This window comes from Rattus norvegicus, chromosome 15, assembly GCF_021556685.1.
Source record: "Rattus norvegicus strain SHRSP/BbbUtx chromosome 15, alternate assembly SHRSP_T2T, whole genome shotgun sequence".
Taxonomy (NCBI): Eukaryota; Metazoa; Chordata; class Mammalia; order Rodentia; family Muridae; genus Rattus; species Rattus norvegicus.
Genome location: NC_141548.1, coordinates 105166738 through 105187960, shown reverse-complemented (window position 1 = coordinate 105187960; position 21223 = coordinate 105166738). Strand labels below are relative to the sequence as shown.

General features: G+C 47.0%; 1 protein-coding gene across 1 annotated transcript; it reads left to right on the top strand.

Moving 5' to 3' along the window:
* The first annotated feature begins 8859 nt into the window (after positions 1-8859).
* Positions 8860-17587, top strand: Zic5 (Zic family zinc finger 5). The gene is given in 2 exon segments (NM_001395664.1): positions 8860-10629; positions 14607-17587. Coding segments are annotated over 2 exon segments (1872 nt in total). The 5' UTR covers positions 8860-9200; the 3' UTR covers positions 15050-17587.
* Positions 17588-21223: the final 3636 nt, after the last annotated feature.

Below are 21223 nucleotides of genomic sequence, written 5' to 3'. Positions count from 1 at the left end.
GCGGATCCGCTCAGGGCGCTAATCCGGGAGTGAGTGCTCACACCAGCGAGGACCGAGCGAAGTCCTTGGCACAAGCAAAAGCTAGGAGGCCAGCACGAGTTCCTTCTCTCCTGTGGCTGCAGTGGGCAGCCTTAGCCACCGCCTCTGTTTATTTCGGTGGGCGCTGAGACCGCAGCAGCCGCCTTTCATTTATTTATTTTTTTTTGTCCCCTCCTTTTCCTCTCCCCTCCCCCGCGCACCCGCCGGGTCTCCCGCCCGGGCATCCCTCCCTCCTTATCCAAAGCTCGGCCTCCTGGTCACACCGCCCCTTTAACGGCGACTCCCGCCCATCCCGCCCTCCAGAAACCGCTATTGGCCATCATGGCCTAGTCAATCCTGCGCCCCCGCCCTGCGCCCAGCCCTCCCCACCTTCCCTAAACCCCGCTAGGTCTGTGCAGCTGCAGCAGCGGCCGAACGCACCCACAGGCTGGGCCTGCCAGCCTGCAGCGTTTCGTTCACGCGTCTGGCCCTGTGGCTCTTGGCCCCAGCCAGCTAACTCAGGAGTCCAGCTGCGAGCCTAACGCGTTCCACGATCTGTAGGTCTTGTCCGGTTCCACCAGATCCTGGCCTGGAGCAGTATTGAACCCTGCTCCCGTATACTTTGTCAGAGGCCACCAACTCCCCAGAGACTTCACCCACTACCTAACCACACCGAAAAAACCCAGGACCCCTAGCCCAAAGCACCCTTTGCTGCAGAGTCACCAAGCCCGAGACCCTAATGAAGTGAAGAGACTTTTCTAGACAAGGACAGGTCTCTCGCCCCGTCTGCGCAGGCATTCTATTTTCCCCATCCTCACCTTAACCAATTTGCTTTGAGGCGTTAAAACGTGGGTGAAGGATGGTGGACACAGATGGTCAAATTTATCCCTTTCCACTTCCTGGACATTCGTCTATACACTGCCCCCACCCCAGGCAGTGGTCCCTACCTGCCCTGGGCTCACTTAGCTCCCCCTCGCCCCCGCCCCCGCCGCTCACGTTCAGCTCAGATTACAGGAGTAAACCGTAGGCAGTAGCCCTGAGGGACAGTTTAGACATCATTTAAAAACAGTGTCTCCCTCGGGGTGGATACCTCCTGACCCTGTCCACGGCCACCTTGGGTTAGGAAGTGGAATGCCCAGAACCAAGCAAGGTTTAGGTCTTAATTTGGTTGTTGCCATATCAGAATCAGGGCCTCAGAAAAGTAAACTGTGGGGCTTAAACCTTCTTTACGGTAAGTGTTACTCTTTGGTGAACCCACCGCAAAGCTTCGCCCAAGTGCCTCGAACCCAGCCTGGCTTGCCACGAAGAACGTGGCTGTCCGCCGCCCTCAGATTGTGCTCAAGAGGTAATGGGAGAGGGAATTGCGGGCCTAGAGTCTGGGGAAGTGTAAAGGGTTCAGCCTGTGGCCAACGTCTTCCTTCACCTTTCGCAGGCCTGAGGACTGCTTTTATTTATAAATCTCTGGGAACTGAGATAAAATTTGGGCAAGAGAATAAAACATACTTCGAAATTTAGATCGAAGTGAAATCACCAAAAACGCTCAAAGAATACTCTTATTGAGATTTGCTGCACTGAATGTGAGCTCCTGCCTGATCAAACATCCTCGCAAACCTTAGGTGGGTCTGCTCAACTGTTGGAGTGGCCTCGGCCCCTTTCTACCAGGGCTCCCTCTGCTTCCTCCGTGTTCCCCATTTCCTGACAAGGGGGCGGGGTGAAAAGACCACAAGAAAAAGGCATCTTGTCCGAAATCATGAGCTTTCCTGGAAGCTGGAGGGAGGAAATGGTCCTCTTTCCTCCCATACCCCTAACTCAAAGGATGGACGCTACAGTGGCCTGATGGACTGCAGGGGGCGGGGGGAGGGAAAGAGGAAGATACGGAGAATACCTAAGCAGAAAGGCTTCAGTCCCTTTATTTTAAAAGCCTGCCCAATTCAGCCTTTCACATTTGCTTGCCTTATTTAGCAATTTATACTGAAAAGTGCATGTGTTGGTTTGCTCTAAAAATACTACCACTCCCAATTTTTTTTAACCTAAGATTGGTTGTGAGAATCTTACTCACCCAAAGACCTTATTTCCTTCTTTCAAGCCCCCACACTTGCAGGTTTTCCTCCTCTATCACTTCCTCACCCTTCCCCACTTTTTCTTTCCTCTCCTTTTTGACCTATTCTCTCCTTTCGCTTTGATTTCTCCTTTGCTGCGGCCGCAATTCAGGATGGCGCGGCTGGGCGCTTGCTCGCGCTGGATTCGAGGGCCCAGCGCTAGGGCAGACGCCTTAATTCCCGCCGGAGAGCCCGCGGGCTGGGCCCTCCTGGCTATTCTTTCCCAGCTCCAGTTCTCCTCTCACTGCAGGAATCAGAGGAGCTGAGCCAAGTTCAAAGTCACGTCTCGGTCCCCTCTTTCAGAAGTATTTTATTTCTCTGCAAACCAGGGGGGGGGGAGCCTTTTCCTTCTTGACAGTTTTTTTTTTTTGAAGGAAGGAGAGGAAAAAGAGAGAGGGGCAAGAACACGAGTGTGTGTGTGTGTGTGTGTGTGTGTGTGTGTGTGTGTGTGTGTGTGTGTTCGCGCACCCGCGCTTGCGAGAGCGGGCAAAGGCTTTCAGGAATATTGCCTCATAAGTAGACTCAGGTTCCTTAGTGGAAGGAAGGAAGGAAGGAAGGAAGGAAGGAAGGAAGGAAGGAAGGAAGGAAGGAAGGAAGGAAGGAAGGAAGGAAGGAAGGAGTGAAGGCAGACGGACACTGTAAGTGAATTCATTTTTTCAACAGGTTTCTAGAAAGGCTGTTCTGCAGTGGTATCAAACTCCCGAAACCCGTAACTGTCAACGCTTGGAAGCACGTTCTTTCTTTGTTAAGTTTCCCCAAATTGTTCTTTTCAAACAGGGCAAAACCTGCACTGGGCAAAACCTCAACTTGTGGCTGAGAAGGATATCCACCACAGGGCTCCTGGCAAGGGTATGTTTCCCGGCAAGTGAAGAGAACCAAGGCTTGATTAAAAAAAAAAAATCCTGGTGTGTTTACAAAAAGAAAAATAAGGGATGAGGGGAAGCAAACCCCACAAACATCTCAGCATCGTGAGCAACTCCTTTTGAACAGTGTCTACTGTGATCTCTTATAGCATGATGTGTACATACCTACAGAAGAATAAATACATTGCACTCCACCCACTGTGTTCTCATACACAGAGGTATACATTGTGGGATAGGAGACTCCAAACACAAACAACTCAGTCATCCATTGAATGTGTTATTGTGACTTTTGGCCCCAGTAACATTCCAATTTTTTTTCCCTTAAAGAAAGGTGTAAAAAAATGGGGGAGAGAAGCTTTGACGAAAAGTATGTAACACATTAGGGCAAAACAATACTTAACATAATAATTTCCTTTTTTACAAAGTTCTAACACCACCACCGTCTACAGCACAGAGTCAAAACCCAACAAGATAATCAACAGGATATGAAGTTAAAGGTTACTTTTGATTCTGCTTTCTCATCTATTACTGAGTTTGGTGACCCCTGACACATGAAAGACCACATTTGTGCTCTGGGAGGCCCCCTCTATAAAACCCACCTAGAACAAAGGTCTTTTGTCCATATATATATATATATACATATATATATGTATATATATACACATATAACATTAAGAAAGAGAGTATGAGAGAAGATCTCATAAGATAAAGCTCTCCCATGATTTTGTGTCTTTTCTCTTTATAATTAAACTCTCTAGTTGAGCTAATTAAAAAAAAAACTCAGTATAAAATATGTGCCCACCAGTAGTTTATTGACAGGGATGCAAATACTTCTGTAATTGTCAGAAAGGGGGCGAAGAAGCTGGAAGAACCCAGCCCTCCCCTACCCCCACCCCCACCCCCACCCCCAACTGGGTGACAGAAATTGTGATTTTAGGAAAAGAAGAGAACTAATTGTCCTTGCTGCCTCTCCCCTCTTTTGATAGGAATGTTTTCAATGCTGTACAACAGAACAAAAATCAAATGGCCAAAACAACAGCAAGGAACAAACAACCCCCCAAACAAAAACAAATAAAAAAACCCACCCAGGAGGGTTACAGGAATGTATTTAATTATTTCAAAGATTGTTATCCTTTGGGCTTGTGGGTAACCCAGGGGTTGAATGCCATCAACAACAAACGAGCATCTTTCCAATAAATTGCAGTATTACTGCGGTAGATTTTGTAATACAATTTATGCTGTCATTCATAAATAACAATGCCATATGTCAACCATATTGCTTGCACAAGTAAAAACATCAGTGTGTCACTATTTGATTTATCTCAACAGCTTCTCCAAGTATGAAGTGTAGATACTGAAGGGGATGTTTTGTGGGGGAACAACATCCAAATTTTGAAATAAATAAACTCATTGAAGCTTCTACTTTCATCGTTATCTGACTTCTAAGATAGTCAGAAAAGTCCATTTCAGGCCTAAAAAATAAAAATGAAAATTAGGCTGTTGTGTACCTCAACCATGTAAATATTTTGTGACTCTTGGACCTTCTGAGTATATTTTGGGTCATATCGATGTGTTTTTCAAGAAACACCCAATCAGAATGGTCAAATGAAGGTCAAAGGTTTTCTCAAACAACCTCTGTCTCTAACTGTAAAAATAATTTCGTACCAAATGGGAATATTCGACTACAGGCAGATTTTACACAACTTACTGTAAAAGTAAGCTGATCTTTTCTTTCTCTCTTTCCTTCTTTCCTTCTTTCTTTCTTTCTTTCTTTCTTAAACAGCTTTTCAAGTGGATACAGGATTGGGCCAGTTCTTCACAGTCCAAAGGACTTGAACAACAACAACAACAATAACAACAACAACACACACACACACATACACACACACACACACACCACCCCCAACCCAGCATTTTGGTCTCAGGAACACAATCGTGACTTTCTTCTCCCCACTCTCATCATACCCTTGAATGTGTGACAGGAACCATAAACCTTAGCATAAAGTACATGGTGTGTGTGTGGGGGGGGGGTACCCCTGCACCACACATGTTCCTAGACCCTGATGTTTCTGTCTGAGTTCCCGAGGTTGGGAAAGAAGCAATTCTCAGAGAAATGCTCAGAGGGCTGTGAATTGCCACTGGATGGTTCTGAGCACCAAGGTCTCTGAGCCCAATCGTAGCTCCCACTCTAAGCTTAATCTCAGCCGTGAGGACGCCAGGGTGGAGAATCTGGTCCCTGTCGGAAAAGGATGGGGCGGGCGTGGCCAGGAGAGTTGACTTTAGACTTTGCTGACTGCATCCAGACCTTGCTTTCTTGGAAGCCTAGTGAATGGAATTGGTAAAAACCCTCTTCCTGCCCCGATAGAGCTCCGCTAAAATGAAGATTTGCTGGTCCGTTTGCCTTTCTGGCTCCAGCTCGTAGAAAAATCTTAGTGGACTAGCACTACCATCCTACTGTCTCACAGCAATTTCCACCCTGGGCACCCCCGCCTAGTTTCAACTGTCCTTCTCTATGTGTGTCCCGTTCGCACTTGAACCCGTCTCTGGCTCAACCTAAAGGGCCTTAGACTTTACAAATCCGACCGGCACCCAGCCCTTCCCCAAGGAGGCTGCCTCTCAGAAATCACGCGGGACTGGCGAGTCGTAAAACAATTGCAAGCAATAAAAAAAGGCATCTCGGTGGGTCTCCCCAGTTCCTTTCTTGCCCACCCCAGCCCTCCGTCTCCCAAATGCCCCCCTCGCCCGCCCGCCTGGAGAAACAATCAAACAAAGGCTCAAAAGCCAGGAAATGTCCAATTCACTTCCCTTAGAGTTTATTAATTGCCCACACCCATCGTAGGAAACTTGACTGTGTTAAGGGAGGCACGGAGGGCACCTGGAACTGGAAGGCGCAGCCCTCCCTCCCGACAGCGGGAAGCCAGCCCCAGAATCCCCAAGTTCTGTGGCCTTTAGGAAGCTGAACAGCGTAGCTATCGGGTTCTGGCCAGTTGGGAATTGGCTGTGCCTTCCACCTCCCGCGCCTTTGTTTGGGGGGCTGGAAAGATGTTGGGGTTCCTAGAGCAAACGTGAAGTCTGTAAATCCACGGCCCCCAAAGCTCTTGTTGCCTCGGTCACCGGTATTTCCAAGGTATGCTCTGCCTTCACACAAGGGCCTCTACAGCACAAAGTGCAGATTAGGGAATGGGTTGGGGAAGTGGACCTGAAGACCAGTTCCACGATCAGAATATGCTAAGTCCACAGAAAAGGACGAAATTTGCAGGAATACATCTATCACTCCCTGCTTTGGAAACCAGTACATTATTCTTTTCGACGTTCTGGAAATTGTTCTTTTTTAAAGGAAGTGTGATTCAGTTATCGTGTCCTTAGAAAGTCGGGATTTAAGTGCGTTTCGGGTTGGCTCCCCAACAGCTGGAAAAAGAAACTGCGCACCTGGGGTCAGGCAGGTCATCACAATAACAAAAAGGATGTCTACAAAATAAAAAGCCCTTTTATAAAGCAAGGCAATTCCGGAAATCCACAGCGAGCCTTCCTGATGACCAAGTAGCTAGGCCTATTCTCAGGTTTAATTGGCAGGCGGTTTATTGGCGCCTTATTGGTGGTGATTGAAATTTTGCTCCCCCAGTCCTTTCTTTTAAGAATTAGCATCTCAAGTCGATTTACCTGAGTCAATTATCTTTTTAGGGTCTGAATTTGGTCATAAATTTGAATATTCATTCAACTCACTTCGTAAATATTTCCTCTCTAGTCACCACCCGAATCTGTTATTTTCTAAGAAAGTAATTTCTCTCTTTCTTTTCTTTCTTTTTAAGGCTCCTATAAAAAGAAATTGATTAAGGAGTTATATTTGAATTAAGACATATTAAATCGATGACAGATACATATCATGCTGTGTTTAACAAGAGTTGTACAAGGAGGCGGGTTCCAGATTCCACACAGCCCCGCTGTAACATTATTCACATTTTTACAACCTTTCCTTCATGCCTCCGCCCATTAAACCATTACATTTCAGCAATTCAATAAAACAAAGCAGTTATAATTTTGACAAAAAAGCTATTTTGAAGGGACTGAAGGTACCCATTTTATTGCACAATAAAATTGCTCAAACAGTCTACATTATAAACTAGGTTGCACTTATTTTCTTTGTTCATTTTTTGGGTTTGGTTTGTTTTTGCTCATAACCTGCAGGAGTGAACTCAGAGCTGTCATTACTGCTAGCATGGATGTTCATTGCCAAGAGGTTGAAATAAAGGGAAAACATTTGAAATGTCCTTCAAGGAAACGAAGACAGTGGTAATAATCCCCAATGTGACACTTCCTTTATATACTATCTATACAGACGGCACTGTGCTCCACCAACCTTTCCATGTTTGGCTCAAGATGTTTAAGTCTCCCAAAGAAGTCATCAATGAATTCTCCTCCCCAAATATAGATGTGGATTTGATTACTGACCGTGTGTGTGTGTGTGTGTGTGTGTGTGTGTGTGTGTGTGTGTGTGTGTGTGTGTGTGTAATGTGATGGCATGATTGTCTTTGTTTGCTTGTCAGCTTTATAAGAGAAATGGCATTCCCAAGGTTCATAGGGAGCCTCTTTTCTGCTGATGGTTCACACCGATGTCAATGGCACTAACAAATCAAGTCTTTTGAAATAATACTTACTTCTTTTGAGGACTATGATCTGATGACAGATTTGGGGGGGGTGTATCTTTACTCGTACTGCAAACGAATTAAGCCTAAATATGGTTTCTTGCTTTTCTGCCCCCCTACCGTCCATCCACCCCACATGCCACCTCTGGGTGTGTATGGGGTCACATTCCACTCCTATTGCTACTTTATAATTTAATTGAAGGTGGCAAAAATATTTTTGCTCGAATTTGAGCACTATAGAACATCATAAAAATTAAGAATATTTTATTTTTAAAAAACAAATGACACTTTGGGAGATTGCAACTCCCAATCAATGAGGTCTGAGGGACAGCATTCAAAAGCCTGGGCCGTAGGTACCCTAGTTTTCTTATGATTTTTCAAGCATGGCATTTTAGTTTAAGGAGGAAGCTTATTTTATTAATAAAGAAACAGACAAGATGCTTATTGACTTTTAAATATTGTATTTGGTCTCTTCTAGCTTGTGGTCCTTTTAGAGAAACCGAGGCACATGTGTGGCGTGCATTCTGGCAAGAAGGAGGAATTTTGCTTAAAAGACATCTCTTATTTAAAGGCTTCACTTAGGACAGTACCCATTTGGCCTTCCCTACCACTGTATCTCTCTGAGAGGCAAAAATTCACCCCACCTATCCACCTCCCCGGGGAGCTCTAATTGGGAGTAGCAGATCTAGAACCCACGTGTAGTGTGAGATTAAGTCCTTTGAACCATGTTGAATTCATGAGCTAAAAAGTCTAAGCAAGACTGTTCCTTTGGGGAAAGATTTATTATATATTATTTTGACTTTGGTAGTTTGCCAAGCTCCAGCAAATTGTTTTGTGACCAATATAGTTTAATAATTGACCTTATTTTATTCCGCCTCCAATCTGTACTCCACGTGGGCCCAGGGACAGACGGGTCCATTTGAGAAGTTTCTGGCATCGCTACAAATGGGTTGGTCACTCGGTCCAGAGACCAGCCAGGGATTATCCAAAAGGTAGAAAATGTTCAAGTGAGTTCTTCATCTTCTTCAACCTCCACCCACCCCCGCCTCCTCGCTTTACCCCTGGTAGGGAGGTCCCATGACCCCTCTGTTTCGCGTCCACTTTAGCAGGGAGCTAGCAAACGCTCTACGCCAGGAGGGTGGACCCGGGTGCTGAGCCCGCCGGCCAAGTGCAAACTTTCTGCAAGGGAAACTTGGGCATCTCAGGGGAAGCCGGGATGCAGAGTTCCAGGGGAGGAGGGGGCACGAAGTGAAAGCACAGGCGGTGTGGTATGCGGGGGCGGTTTCCCGCTGGGCTCAGAGCCTGAACCAGAGCCAATCGCGCAGCCGAGGCAGCTGCCAATCACACGGCTCCCTCCAATCCCACCCGTGCCATTTCCAAAAACTCGGTCCCACTGTGCAGCTCAAATGTAGTGTTCACTCTGCCAATCGCTGGAGGATAGAGTGGGGACAAGAATAAGCAGTTAGGAGGCCCGGACACAAGAAGTTAAAGAGCCCCTAATATATACATGTTTTTGAAGGCGGGCAGAGGGGGGAAAAGTACCCCCAGGAAGGGTCTATGGGCCTGATTGTATAGTTATGATGGAGCCCCCTTTGAGCAAGAGGAACCCGCCAGCGTTGAGATTAGCGGATTTGGCAACGGCTCAGGCCCAACAGCTTCAGAATATGACAGGCTTCCCGGTGCTGGCCGGCCCGCCCGCCCACTCCCAACGCCGCGCGGTCGCCATGCACCTCCACCCGCGGGACCTAGGCACTGACCCCGGCGTGGCCAGCACTGCCCTCGGACCCGAGCACATGGCACAGACCAGCGGGCACGGCCCCAGTCCTCCCACCCAGGCGCTCCCAGAGCTGCCCCAGGCTACCGCACCCGCCGCCCGCTCCCCCGCCTCAGGGACGCACCCGGGAGCCCGCACCCACCACGATGGCGGGGGCAGCAGTGGCGCGCAGGCCTCGGCGCCCCCGCCTCCAGCCCCTCCTCTTCCTCCCTCCCAGTCCTCCTCTCCCCCTCCCCCGCCTCCTCCTCCTCCTCCTGCCCTCTCGGGCTACACTGCCACCAACAGTGGCGGCGGCGGCAGCAGCGGCAAAGGCCACAGCAGGGACTTCGTCCTCCGGAGGGACCTTTCCGCCACGGCCCCCGCGGCGGCCATGCACGGGGCCCCGCTCGGAGGGGAGCAGCGGTCCGGCAGCAGCTCCCCCCAGCACCCGACCCCGCCTCCCCACCCGGCCGGGATGTTCATCTCGGCCAGCGGCACCTACGCGGGCCGGGACGGCGGCGGCTCCGCGCTCTTTCCCGCGCTGCACGACTCTCCCGGGGCTCCTGGCGGCCACCCACTCAACGGCCAGATGCGCCTGGGGCTGGCGGCCGCCGCGGCAGCTGCAGCCGAGCTGTACGGCCGTGCAGAACCACCCTTTGCTCCGCGCTCAGGGGATGCGCACTACGGGGCGGTGGCGGCCGCCGCGGCCGCCGCCCTGCACGGCTACGGAGCCGTGAACTTAAACCTGAACCTGGCTGCGGCAGCTGCAGCGGCGGCGGCCGCGGGGCCCGGGCCCCACCTGCAACACCACGCGCCGCCCCCGGCGCCACCGCCGGCGCCCGCGCCGCACCCGCACCACCCCCACCTCCCGGGGGCGGCCGGGGCCTTCCTGCGCTACATGCGGCAGCCAATCAAGCGGGAGCTCATCTGCAAGTGGCTGGACCCCGAGGAGCTGGCCGGGCCGCCGGCGCCCGCGGACAGCGGCGCCAAACCCTGTTCCAAAACTTTCGGCACCATGCACGAGCTGGTGAACCACGTCACAGTGGAGCACGTGGGCGGCCCGGAGCAGAGCAGCCACGTCTGCTTTTGGGAGGACTGTCCGCGCGAGGGCAAGCCTTTCAAGGCCAAGTACAAGCTCATCAACCACATCCGCGTGCACACCGGCGAGAAGCCCTTCCCCTGCCCGTTCCCGGGCTGCGGCAAAGTCTTCGCGCGCTCCGAGAACCTCAAGATCCACAAGCGCACTCATACAGGTGGGTGTCTGTCCCCGGCCGCCGCCGCCACCTCGCCTTCTGTTCGCTTTCATTTTTCCCTCCTTCAGCTGCTTCTCAGCAGACGTATGACCCGGACATGTGACTTCTTTTTCTCCCCCCCCCCTTTTTATGAATAAGTAATTCGATAGCACTAACGGGCCCTGCGCTGGTCTCCCTCTCCGCGGAGTCTCCGGCGCGCCCGCAGCCCCTCGCCGGGACCCGCAACGCGCTCCAATCACCGCCCTGCCGGGAGCAGCAACAGCAAAGCACACAGGATGATCCGCAGCCCCCACGCCCCGGGCCCCGGGAGGTCCGGAGGGCCTTGGGGTAGGGAACCTTGCTACCGTCCCCGGGTAGCACTTCCCTTTCGCGGGACGCAGGCCTCCGCGTTGCCGCGATACGGCGTGGGAGGGGCGTGTGGGTTTAGCTACGTTTTGGATGCTGGTCAGTGCGGCCTAAACCGGGAAGACGGGTCCTGGGGCCGGTTAAAGAAAGTCTGAGGAAGAGACCTGAGACCCTAGAAGGCTCTGACCTTTAACTCGAGGTCTGACAAACGCTCATACTAGTTCACACATTCCTGACCTTGTGCACACACTCCTGTGATACTACGACCTCCCTTGCACTAGGCCCTCACTCAACACTTCATTTACATACCCTCACGCACCGATTCACACACGGTCCACAGGCCTTAGTTACATTGTGTTGGGCACTGGAGAAGTTGGTTTCTGTCTTTTTAAGGGAGATTCTAGACCCAGAGAGGGTGCTCTCTCTGGATCAGTAAGACCTCTGTGGGACTTGGGGAGAACTCTCAAATCCATGAGGTTCCTCCTCTTACTCTGCCCCACGTCGGGGATCTGTGGCTCTGGTGAAGGAGGCTGAGGCGTTGGGCCCTGTTGGTCCTGTAGAAAGCACGATCGCGCCGGACTAATGTGAAGGGCGAGTGTGGTCGAGATTTATAGGATGGGAAATATTACTCCTTGGAGGACACTTAGGTAACCTGAGTTTACATTCAGTAATCACTTGACTGATTTATCGGCGGCGCATCTGGACGAAAAGGCAACCCCAAACACAGGCCCTTACGCAGGGCCCACTGGCCCGAGGCCTTTTAAAGAACAGCCTGGTTGAGGTGGTCTTAGGCTACAGCCCCAGGCCTTGCTCTTGTAGCCCTACAACTCCCTGTGACCTGCAGGATCAGCTAGAAGTACGTTTTCCTTACAGGCCTTCCCCCATCTCCCTTTTCCCTAACCCGGATCAATTCTTAATGACTTTTCTAAACGGAAAATTCCCTTGAGACTCTTCGCTTAAAAAAAAAAAAAAAAAAGCCAGCTGCACGATCTGTGCTCAACACTTTTCCGCACACACCCGGGGCCAGAGGGAACTTTCAAATGCAGTGCAGGACATTTTGAGCCCTTTCCACTTTCCCAGGCCTCAGGAGAAGAGTGAACCTTACGGTGGAGGCTGCTGGCAGCTGACCAAGAAGAAATTGACTGACTTACTCCGCATCATGGCTTTTGGGTTTCCACAGGACATGTTGCCCTCTGACCCCATCTGTAACAGCAAGTGGTAGAGAGGACCCCGCAGCAGGATTTTTCTTTCTGATTCCAGATTGGGGGGATGGTTGCATTTCTTGTTCCCGCTCCCACAGGCTGCATGGACCCTTCCAGGTGGAACTTGTGGGGTGCCCCTCGAGGCGGATGCTGGCACCGCTGGATTCAGTTCATAGCGTGCCTAGTGTTTGGCTGTCCCAGGGCTTTTTGAGCCGGTGGGCATTGTATCCAGAGAAAGACCCTTTCTACTTCCTTCCCTCCCTACCGTACTGCCTTCCCTTTGCCGGGGTTATCTAGGATCCCAGAACAGATGGATCAAAGGACTAATCCCCAGGCCACTCCTGAAGGCCTGTTTCCTGACCCACGTGCCCTCAGCTGCATTTATAACCTGTGTCTGGAGGGTGTCTAGAGGGAGTTGGCAACATCTAGGCAATATCCACACGGCTCTTTCCTACAAGCACCAAGGCTCCAAAACTCTTGATAGTTCAATCCTGACATGACCCTTCTGTCAGTGTCTGTAAGGTAAACACTGGGGTCGCCCAGCCCTCTGGTTAGGCCTTCTTAGACCCCTAAACAGCGTGGGCTGTTCAATTATATCTAGCTTCTTTTTCTTTCTCCCCTGCCACTGGCCTTTATGCCTAACTCCTACCTTACTTTCCACTCCCTATCCCCTCAACGAATACTGCTGCTCTTTCTCCAGCATCTTGGAGGAACCAGACGGATTCAGAACACTTTTTTTTTTCCCTAATCCAAGATATTCGGGCTGCTCAGAAACAAGAGACATTTGAAATGTAGTGTATTTGCATGGAGTGGCTAAAACCACTTAAGCCTCCATATTGAAGGGGTGATTAGAAGTATAAATACAAATGTATACAATGCATAATAAATATTTAGAAGGGCAGTGTGTTAAATGAGACTTACTTCGAACTTACAGAGTGGCACAGAAATCATATTCTAATAGGAAGAAGTTAATTTTGTTTTATTCCACTCGATCTGTAGAGACTTGTAAAGATCATGATTCTCATCGTGAGTTGTATTTGTAGGAAGTACATTTCAAGAATAACTTACTTCGTCTTTAAACAGTATCTCCAGTTAGTGAAGGTTCTATTTCAGGCATTTTAAATTCTTTCAGCTCTGTTACATACTCAGCATTGGAGCAGCTGACATTGATGAGATATGAAAGAAAAAAAAAAGACCTCATTGAAATATTTGCATAGAGAAAATAAGATGATTAACCATAGAAATTTATTCTGTCTTTTAAAAATGTTATCCAAAACAAAGAACGTTGCCTTGTGCTCTGTGTCTGAGCAGACGCTGGGTTTTGTTTTGTTTTAATCCTCTCGGTATGTAACAGTATTATGGGATGACTTAGTTTTGGACCTGAATACGTCAAAGCTCATAGATACTGAGGTGAGAGGTAAAACTCAAACCTAATGTAACCTGTTGTCTTCTCTTGTTTACAAGCCAAAGAGATATGGCTAAATTCCCCCTAGTTATAGCTTACTAAGCAGTCTCACTTCTGGCCTTGCGTTTAAGGAGTTGTGTACTTGGGACTGTTAGATAAATTAAAAGAGGTGATAGGCCAAAAGACCTTGGTTTGTTTTTTTTTGTTGTTGTTGTTGTTGTTTTTTTTTTTTTTTAATAGTTTTGGTTATTGGGGAGTGAAGAAAGCTGTCAGCATGAGTTTACTTAGGCACAAGGTAAAGGCAGATCCTGCTGAAGTTGTGTTTACTAGTGTCCACTCAGGTCCTGTGTTACCATGCTCCACCTCTTGTAACTTGGGGTTATGGGGGTAGTTGGTAGGTACAGAAGCCAATGAATGGCCTGTCTTCTGTCTAGCCAGCTTTGTTGGTCTCAGGGTAGGACTGACTGTTTCACAGGTGTCTTTATTTCTAAGGAGGGGAGGGCTCAGTTTTTCTTCTCCCTTTTCTTTTCGTAAGCCATCATCACCTGGGCCTGAGCTGCTGTAAACTTTATATGTCTCTGTCTGTTTTCCTTTCTCTTAGATTCTCACTCTGCACTTGTGCTTTTGTAAACAGGGTTTAGTCCATCTTAACAAAGATTCTTCCACTTGCATTTTTCTGTGTTCAGACCAAAGGGAGTGGGGGTGGTAGGCAGTGTAGCATAGAAGCTCTTGGTGGCCTTCAGAGGTGCATCCTGGACCTGACTTCAGACTTCATTCTGACCCCTCTGCTGCTCTAAGACACCTGGTCTCTCACAAGCCACGTCTAAGCAAAGCCTCCAGGGCAATAGACCCAGGCCAGTTCTTGCAGCTTCTCTTCCCTTACTTACCTGGATGTTATAGTAAGGGATAAAGCTAGAGAGGTTCTTCAGGGGTGTGGGGGATGCACTCCTAGTTCTAATCTAAGATTGCTTCAAATGAGAGGTCTCTTTAAAGCCATTGTTAACCTTTCCTGTGTTTTGTTACAGGGGAAAAGCCTTTCAAATGTGAATTTGATGGTTGCGACAGGAAGTTTGCCAATAGCAGTGATCGGAAGAAACACTCCCATGTCCACACCAGCGACAAGCCCTACTACTGTAAGATTCGAGGCTGTGACAAATCATACACCCACCCAAGCTCTCTGAGGAAGCATATGAAGATTCATTGCAAGTCCCCCCCACCTTCTCCTGGAGCTCTTGGTTACTCATCGGTGGGGACTCCCGTGGGTGACACTTTGTCCCCTGTGCTGGACCCAACCAGGAGTCGATCCAGCACTCTGTCCCCTCAGGTGACCAACCTCAATGAGTGGTATGTTTGCCAGGCCGGTGGGGCCCCCAGTCATCTCCACACACCTTCCAGCAATGGAACCACCTCTGAGTCTGAAGACGAGGAAATGTATGGGAACCCTGAAGTCATGCGGACGATACATTAGAATTGTTATTAAGTGAGGTAGTAAGTGGGAGTCCTTGGACCATGTCCTAACCTGAAACAATGCTGAGCCTGAGACAAACTGGTGATTCAGACTTGCCACCGGGTCTAATTAGCCCTATTTATTCAGTATGAAACCCTATGGTGTTTGTACATTTAATTAATTTAATTAAGATATTTGGTTGTGGGTTTTTTGTTTTTTGGGGGTTTTTGTTTTGTTTTGTTTTGTTTTCTTTCCTCTTTCTCCTAAAAGAAACAAACACAACCACAAAATAAAACAGGACTAGAGATGTAGCTCAGTGGTAGAGTACTTGCCTAGCATGCACGAGGCCCTGGGTTTTCAGTCTCTAGCACTGGGGAGGAAAAGTAATAGCAAATTAAAAAGCAACTAAGTTGGACTTGTACATTGCAGGGAGACAGGCCTGGTGTCAGATTCTATCAAGGGAAATGAGTGGGGGAATTGAGATATAACACTGCCAATACAATGTGTGTGTGAGCTTGAGTGTGCTTGTGTGTGTGTGTGTGTGTGTGTGTGTGTGTGTGTGTGTGTGTGTGTGAGAGAGAGAGAGAGAGAAATAGGGAAAAAAGAATATTAAGTCAGAACTTAACACATCAACCAGGCCCTCTCCATGTCCCAGAGTTCCTCTCAGACGCCTTTGACACCATAATGAGGGCTGCTTTTGAGCCTTCTGGTAGAGACTTAATTCTGCAAAGGTCTCTTGATTGTAAAACACACACTTGCTGCACTAACAACAGATCCTGGACCGTGCCTGTATCCAAAAGTCTTTGTATAACAAACAAACAAACAAAACTGTGGTTTCTAATGTTTATCACTTTAATTCCTCTGCTTTTATTATCAATCTCAATGTAACATAATATTTTTTTAATACAGGATTGTTCCTTCAGTATCTTGTGTGATTTAAAAAAAAAAACAAACAAACAAACAAAAAAAAAAAACAAATCAAGCCAAGTGCAGCCACCTTAATATAGCTCCATATATCGTGCTACTGTGATAGTTCAAGCAGAAATGGAGAAGAGTTGCTGAGACAGACAGCTGGGAAACTGTGATCTTTTGTAAACCAGAAGTAATTCAAGTGCTTTCTCTTTCCTCTGCTGGGTTGTGCTGTTTTGATTTTTAAGTCGGGAGTTTCAGATGTTGCCTCCTGGCTGTACCCAAATTTTGGGAGTAATAAGCAGTTATGTTTTTGACCATAAGTTCTTTGGGATGCCAACATGCACAGTGATGTCTAAGGAAGTACTAGGATTGCATCCTATCCATTTTTAAAAGAACTTTTTTTTAAAAACAAGCCAACTCCTCTTTTATACTACTGTATCGACCTTTTTCTTTTTTTTCTAAAAAGAAAAAAAAAAGGTCTCTATTTTTAATGTATTTTCTTTCACCTGTGCCACAAGGACTGAATCTTCTTCCCTTTGCAATGACAGTGTGAAGTGTATGATTTATATTACAAGAGGAGGAGTTGCTGTACTTGTTAAAAATTTTAAGAGGTTTATAGTTAACCACCAAATGCTGATGAATGTGTGACCTTTGCCAGAGCTGTCAAGCCAGGATACAAAGGGTCAAGGACCCAGGACAATAACCCTTAGTCAGTTTATGTTCGGTTGGTACAACACATCTCCTGTGCAAACTGTAGCCCATCAGAAACACCATATACATATGCTAAAGGTACTAATTTATCCTCAGAGACCCTGAAGACGCCCCCTCCCCCATGATTTGTAGAAATTTGTTTTGTGTGCTGTGAGTGGTTCATGTAGTCTTGTCATTGTTAATAACTTGTCTGTGAATACTTTTATTTGTACAGTTTTTAATTAATTTATTTTTAGAGATCCTTTTCTTCTGGAAGAGTTCAAAGCACACCAAAGAAATATATTATACATTTTGGCAAAAGATTGTCATTTATGACCCATGGTTTATTTAAGAAAAAAAAGAAAAGGAAAAGAAGTGGGAAAATATAAAATATATTTTTAAGCTTACTTGAATGGACAAGGTAATGTGAAAACTCGAGACTCTTCCTGCACGTCTTTTTGCCTCGTGTTGATGAGATTATGTATAGTTTATAGATATATTAGTACAGTGCATGGTGCTGTTACGTGGACACCTTTTAATGTTGTCTTCAGATTGTTACAGTAAATATGAAACATGCAGACCCTCCTTTACAAAGAGAGAGACCTACAACTTGAATATAAAATAATCCTACATTTTAAAGGTTTATTTGATTTTTTTTTCCTGTTATTCACTTTCAAATAGAAAAGATAAGGTATGAATTTGGGTGGGATAACTTATGTACTGTAAGCTTGTTAGGACGAAGTATTCCTGATGTATAACAAGTTGTTTTATTTATACAACTTTTTCAATGGTAGTTTGCACTATTCTTTATCATGCTACAGGTTTATTTATTATGAAACAAAGGAATATGTATTTTATGTATTTTGCCATAAATAGGTTAACTGCCACAAATTTATTGGTTCCTGATACACTGAAAATAAAACCTTACAATGTGTACCTCCCTTAGAGAGAAAGCAAGAATGGTGATGGACAAATGTAATAAAGGTATTCTTCCAATGTATTGCTACATTTTATCCAGGGCACACTTCTGTCATTCTTTTAAAACAGAACAGTTGCTAAAGGAGTGAACATCCCTTTTCCTGATCTCTTATGAATTTCTGAAGAAGGAGCAGGTGTGTGTGGGGGGGGGTGAGGGGGTAGCTTTGATGACTTACTGTTTAATCTGAAGCAATGGATCTCAACCTTCCTAATGTTGAGACCCTTTAAAACAATTCTTCATATTGTGGTGACCCCCTATCATAAAATTATTTTGTTGCTACTTTGAAAGTATAATTTTGCTACTGTTATGAATTGTATCTATCTGTATTTCCCAATGGTCTTAGGTGACTCCTGTGAAAAGTTCCTTCACACACACACACACACACACACACACACACACACACACACACACACACCATCTTTCCCCCAAAAAAACCCCACAGGTGGATAACTGCTGATCTAGAAAATGCAAGAAATTTTTTAAAGACAAATCCTTGCAGGTTACAAGTACAGTTACACGTTTCTCAGAGCCAGTCCTTTCTTCCATTAAAATCAGTCATGTCCTTAGTGCCTAATTGCTGAAAATAGAGGTGTAATAAGTTTCCAAACAAAAGGCAGGTGACCACAGAACTGCTCAGGAGCAATTCATAGTTAACGGAATGAAACTGACTAGTGGATACCAAATCAGCTCATAGCAGCTTGGTGTAGAGAAAGAGTTATAATTTTAGTTTTTAGTTATAATCAGTATTTTGGGGTAGGTGCTAGGCAACTCTTTTGTGTGTGTGTGTGTGTGTGTGTGTGTGTGTGTGTGTGTGTGGTGGGAGAATATTCCAGTCAAATTGATATGTTCGGCTCAACATGTGTTAGCAAGCTTGGCTGTTTACTTGTTTTGATGCTCACCACTACAAAACAGATAAAAGGCAAGCATTTAAAAAACAATCAGTCGTCACATCAATAGCATTTCTCCAAAAGGTTATAGTGGCTTTTCAAAGTCAGGTCTGTTAAGTGTAGTAAAGGTGAAACAGGTTGCCAAGGGTTGTTTTTAAACCTGATGACAATAACCAGCACACGAAGAAGAAAAACACTCGTAAATGAGGGCTTCGATCAATGGGAAAACTTACAGCTCTAATGAAGTTTCCTGTGAAAAGAAGGGTGATACAAAGCCACTAAGACATGAATCATTCATGGGAAAGATAAAAGATAAAAGATATCTGACAATGAGCAGAAGCTTGTATAGAGTGTATAAAACACGTTTCCCCTCCTTATTTTCTGCTTTAAAACGCACAATCTCCCACTCCCAGCCTCCTCTGTCCAGTCTATAGAGTTAAAATTGACCACTGTTCGTCCTGAGCCACTTCAAAGTAATTTAGTCCAGAACGGAAGGCTTGGCGCTTGGACAATCTTCATGGTGTGTTAAGATTTCTATGGCAATTGGCAAGCAAGACGTTCCCATCTGAATATGTCTCAAAGAAAGCCACTTATTGACACTAAGTTGGCTATCATCAAAGACTTCATCTTCCCTCTGCAGCAAAAAAAAAAAAATGTGGCCTTTGCAAACACTGAATCGGCTATCTTTGTTTTCCAGGCCAGGAGGCTCTGCAAACACACGGTTCTTCCTCGTTTATATATTTCTCTCATTCAAATATTCTTTGGTAAATTGAATGTTAAGAAAGCCTTAGAAAGAGCTACTGGGTAGGAAGTATGTCCTCTTGAGTTGGAGATGGCCACACAAGGGTCCTGCCCCCGGGGCCTGAAGGCCTTGAAAACCAGGCTCAACTGTCTACTTGAGAGGAGGGATGTTGGCCACCACTATGTCCCAGTGTGGTTAGGAAATACAACCTGGGAGAAGGGAGCAGGAAAGACAACTGCATTTCCGAAAGTGCTCACCTTAGACCAAAAAAAAAAATAAAGGGAATGTTGTCACAGGCAAACAAAACAAGGCACCGACTTCAGAATCTAGTTACACTGATACCTCCCTGCCATCTGCCACTGCTTTACCCGTGACCACCCGTGACCCCAGGAACCTTCTAGGTCTGGAAAGACAGAACAGAATCACAGAGAAAGCACCCTGGGGTGGCCAGCACACTTTCCCTCCCTGTGAACAAAACCTCTCAGAGACCCCACGCCCACGAAGGGACATCCCAGAACACATATTCACACACCCCACAACTGCCTAATCAGGCAGGGAGAAGTTCAAAGGCATGTTCTTTGAAATTCAAACTACTGTTTTTATGGTACATCCACACAGAGCGTCAGAATTGCTATGGCAATGGGCAGGGCCAGGAGAGTTGCTGGCAGGCTGTCCACAGCGATTTGAGACACTCTATTAAGATACAGTTGCAGTGACCCTTGCTTTCATGGCCAGTTAATTCAGTCAATTCTCACCTCATCAGAAACACATAGGCAAAGATTAGAAATGTATGATATATATGTGCATATCATATATATTGGCTTTTTGTTGTTGATGATTCCCCTATAGAACCTCCTGGCTTGAAAGGAAGAAGAAAGAATGAAGAGAGGAGAGAAAGCCCAGTGGGGGTGGGGGGAGTGATGTCAGAGAGTAGGGAGAGAGGCAGGGGAGCCTGGTCCCCAGTACCTTCTCTCCCCACCTAAGCACTTTTATTTGCAGAGTGATTGTTCTTTGTTTATTTAATACAAGTACTGTGTGAATAGTGAAAAATAAACACGATGAAAAATAACCAAACAGATGATTCCTCGGAGTGAAAAAGCCCGGACTTAATAAAAGTGCGAAGCAGTCACCGCTCAATGAGAAACGCTTTGAAGTGGAACTTATTATAAGAGGGATACTTCAGGGTTGCCTTAACGACGCCGCTGAATCGAAAGCGCTCGCCTTTGTCAGCGATTTGTTCTCCTTTGCTGGGGTGCCCGGAGAAATTACTTACATGGGCTGCCTTAACATGCGGCCTGCAAATCAGTAACTTTGCAGCTCAGACTTGCAGACGCCACTGGGCCACCGACAAAAAGAAGTCAGGGGGGAAACGCACCAATCTTACATGCGGAGTCGCTGGGGATGGGGCTCACGGCGTGTTGGGGCGGTAGATAAGAAGTTGTATTACAACCAGGCCCCCTCACCCGAGCTCCCTACTCCAGCTCTCGGTCTCTCACCTTAGAGTAGGTCCTGGGGCCTCTGTCCCTAGATGATCCAGGCTCCTGCGGCTCCCGGACCCTCCAGTGAGGGGCGCTCTTCGGCGCGCAGGCCCAGAGCCGTACTTTCCCAGCAGTTCGGGCCATATTTAATAAGGGTCGTTTATCACCCAGGCGCTTTGAAGGGTCGCCTCCAGCCCTGTGCCCATTAGAAAGGCGGAGGTGACATTTAAACTCCGTTTTCAAGGATCGCGGGGGGAATTTCATTGAAAAGGCAACTCGTTTGTCTTAGGAGCCTGGAAACAACCCCCGTCTCCCTCCTTTTGACCACATGGCATAACTCAAAAACAATAGTTCAAAAGTGAAATGGCGTCGTGGTGTTCACTGGGAGACAGGCCCCCATCTAGCACCAGAGAAAGGGGTACTCCTCAAGACAATGTGCTTTTTGTGTTCGGCTCTGTCATGAGGATTGTGTTGTTTGCTTTGGAGGCTTCGCCTGTTATACTTGCC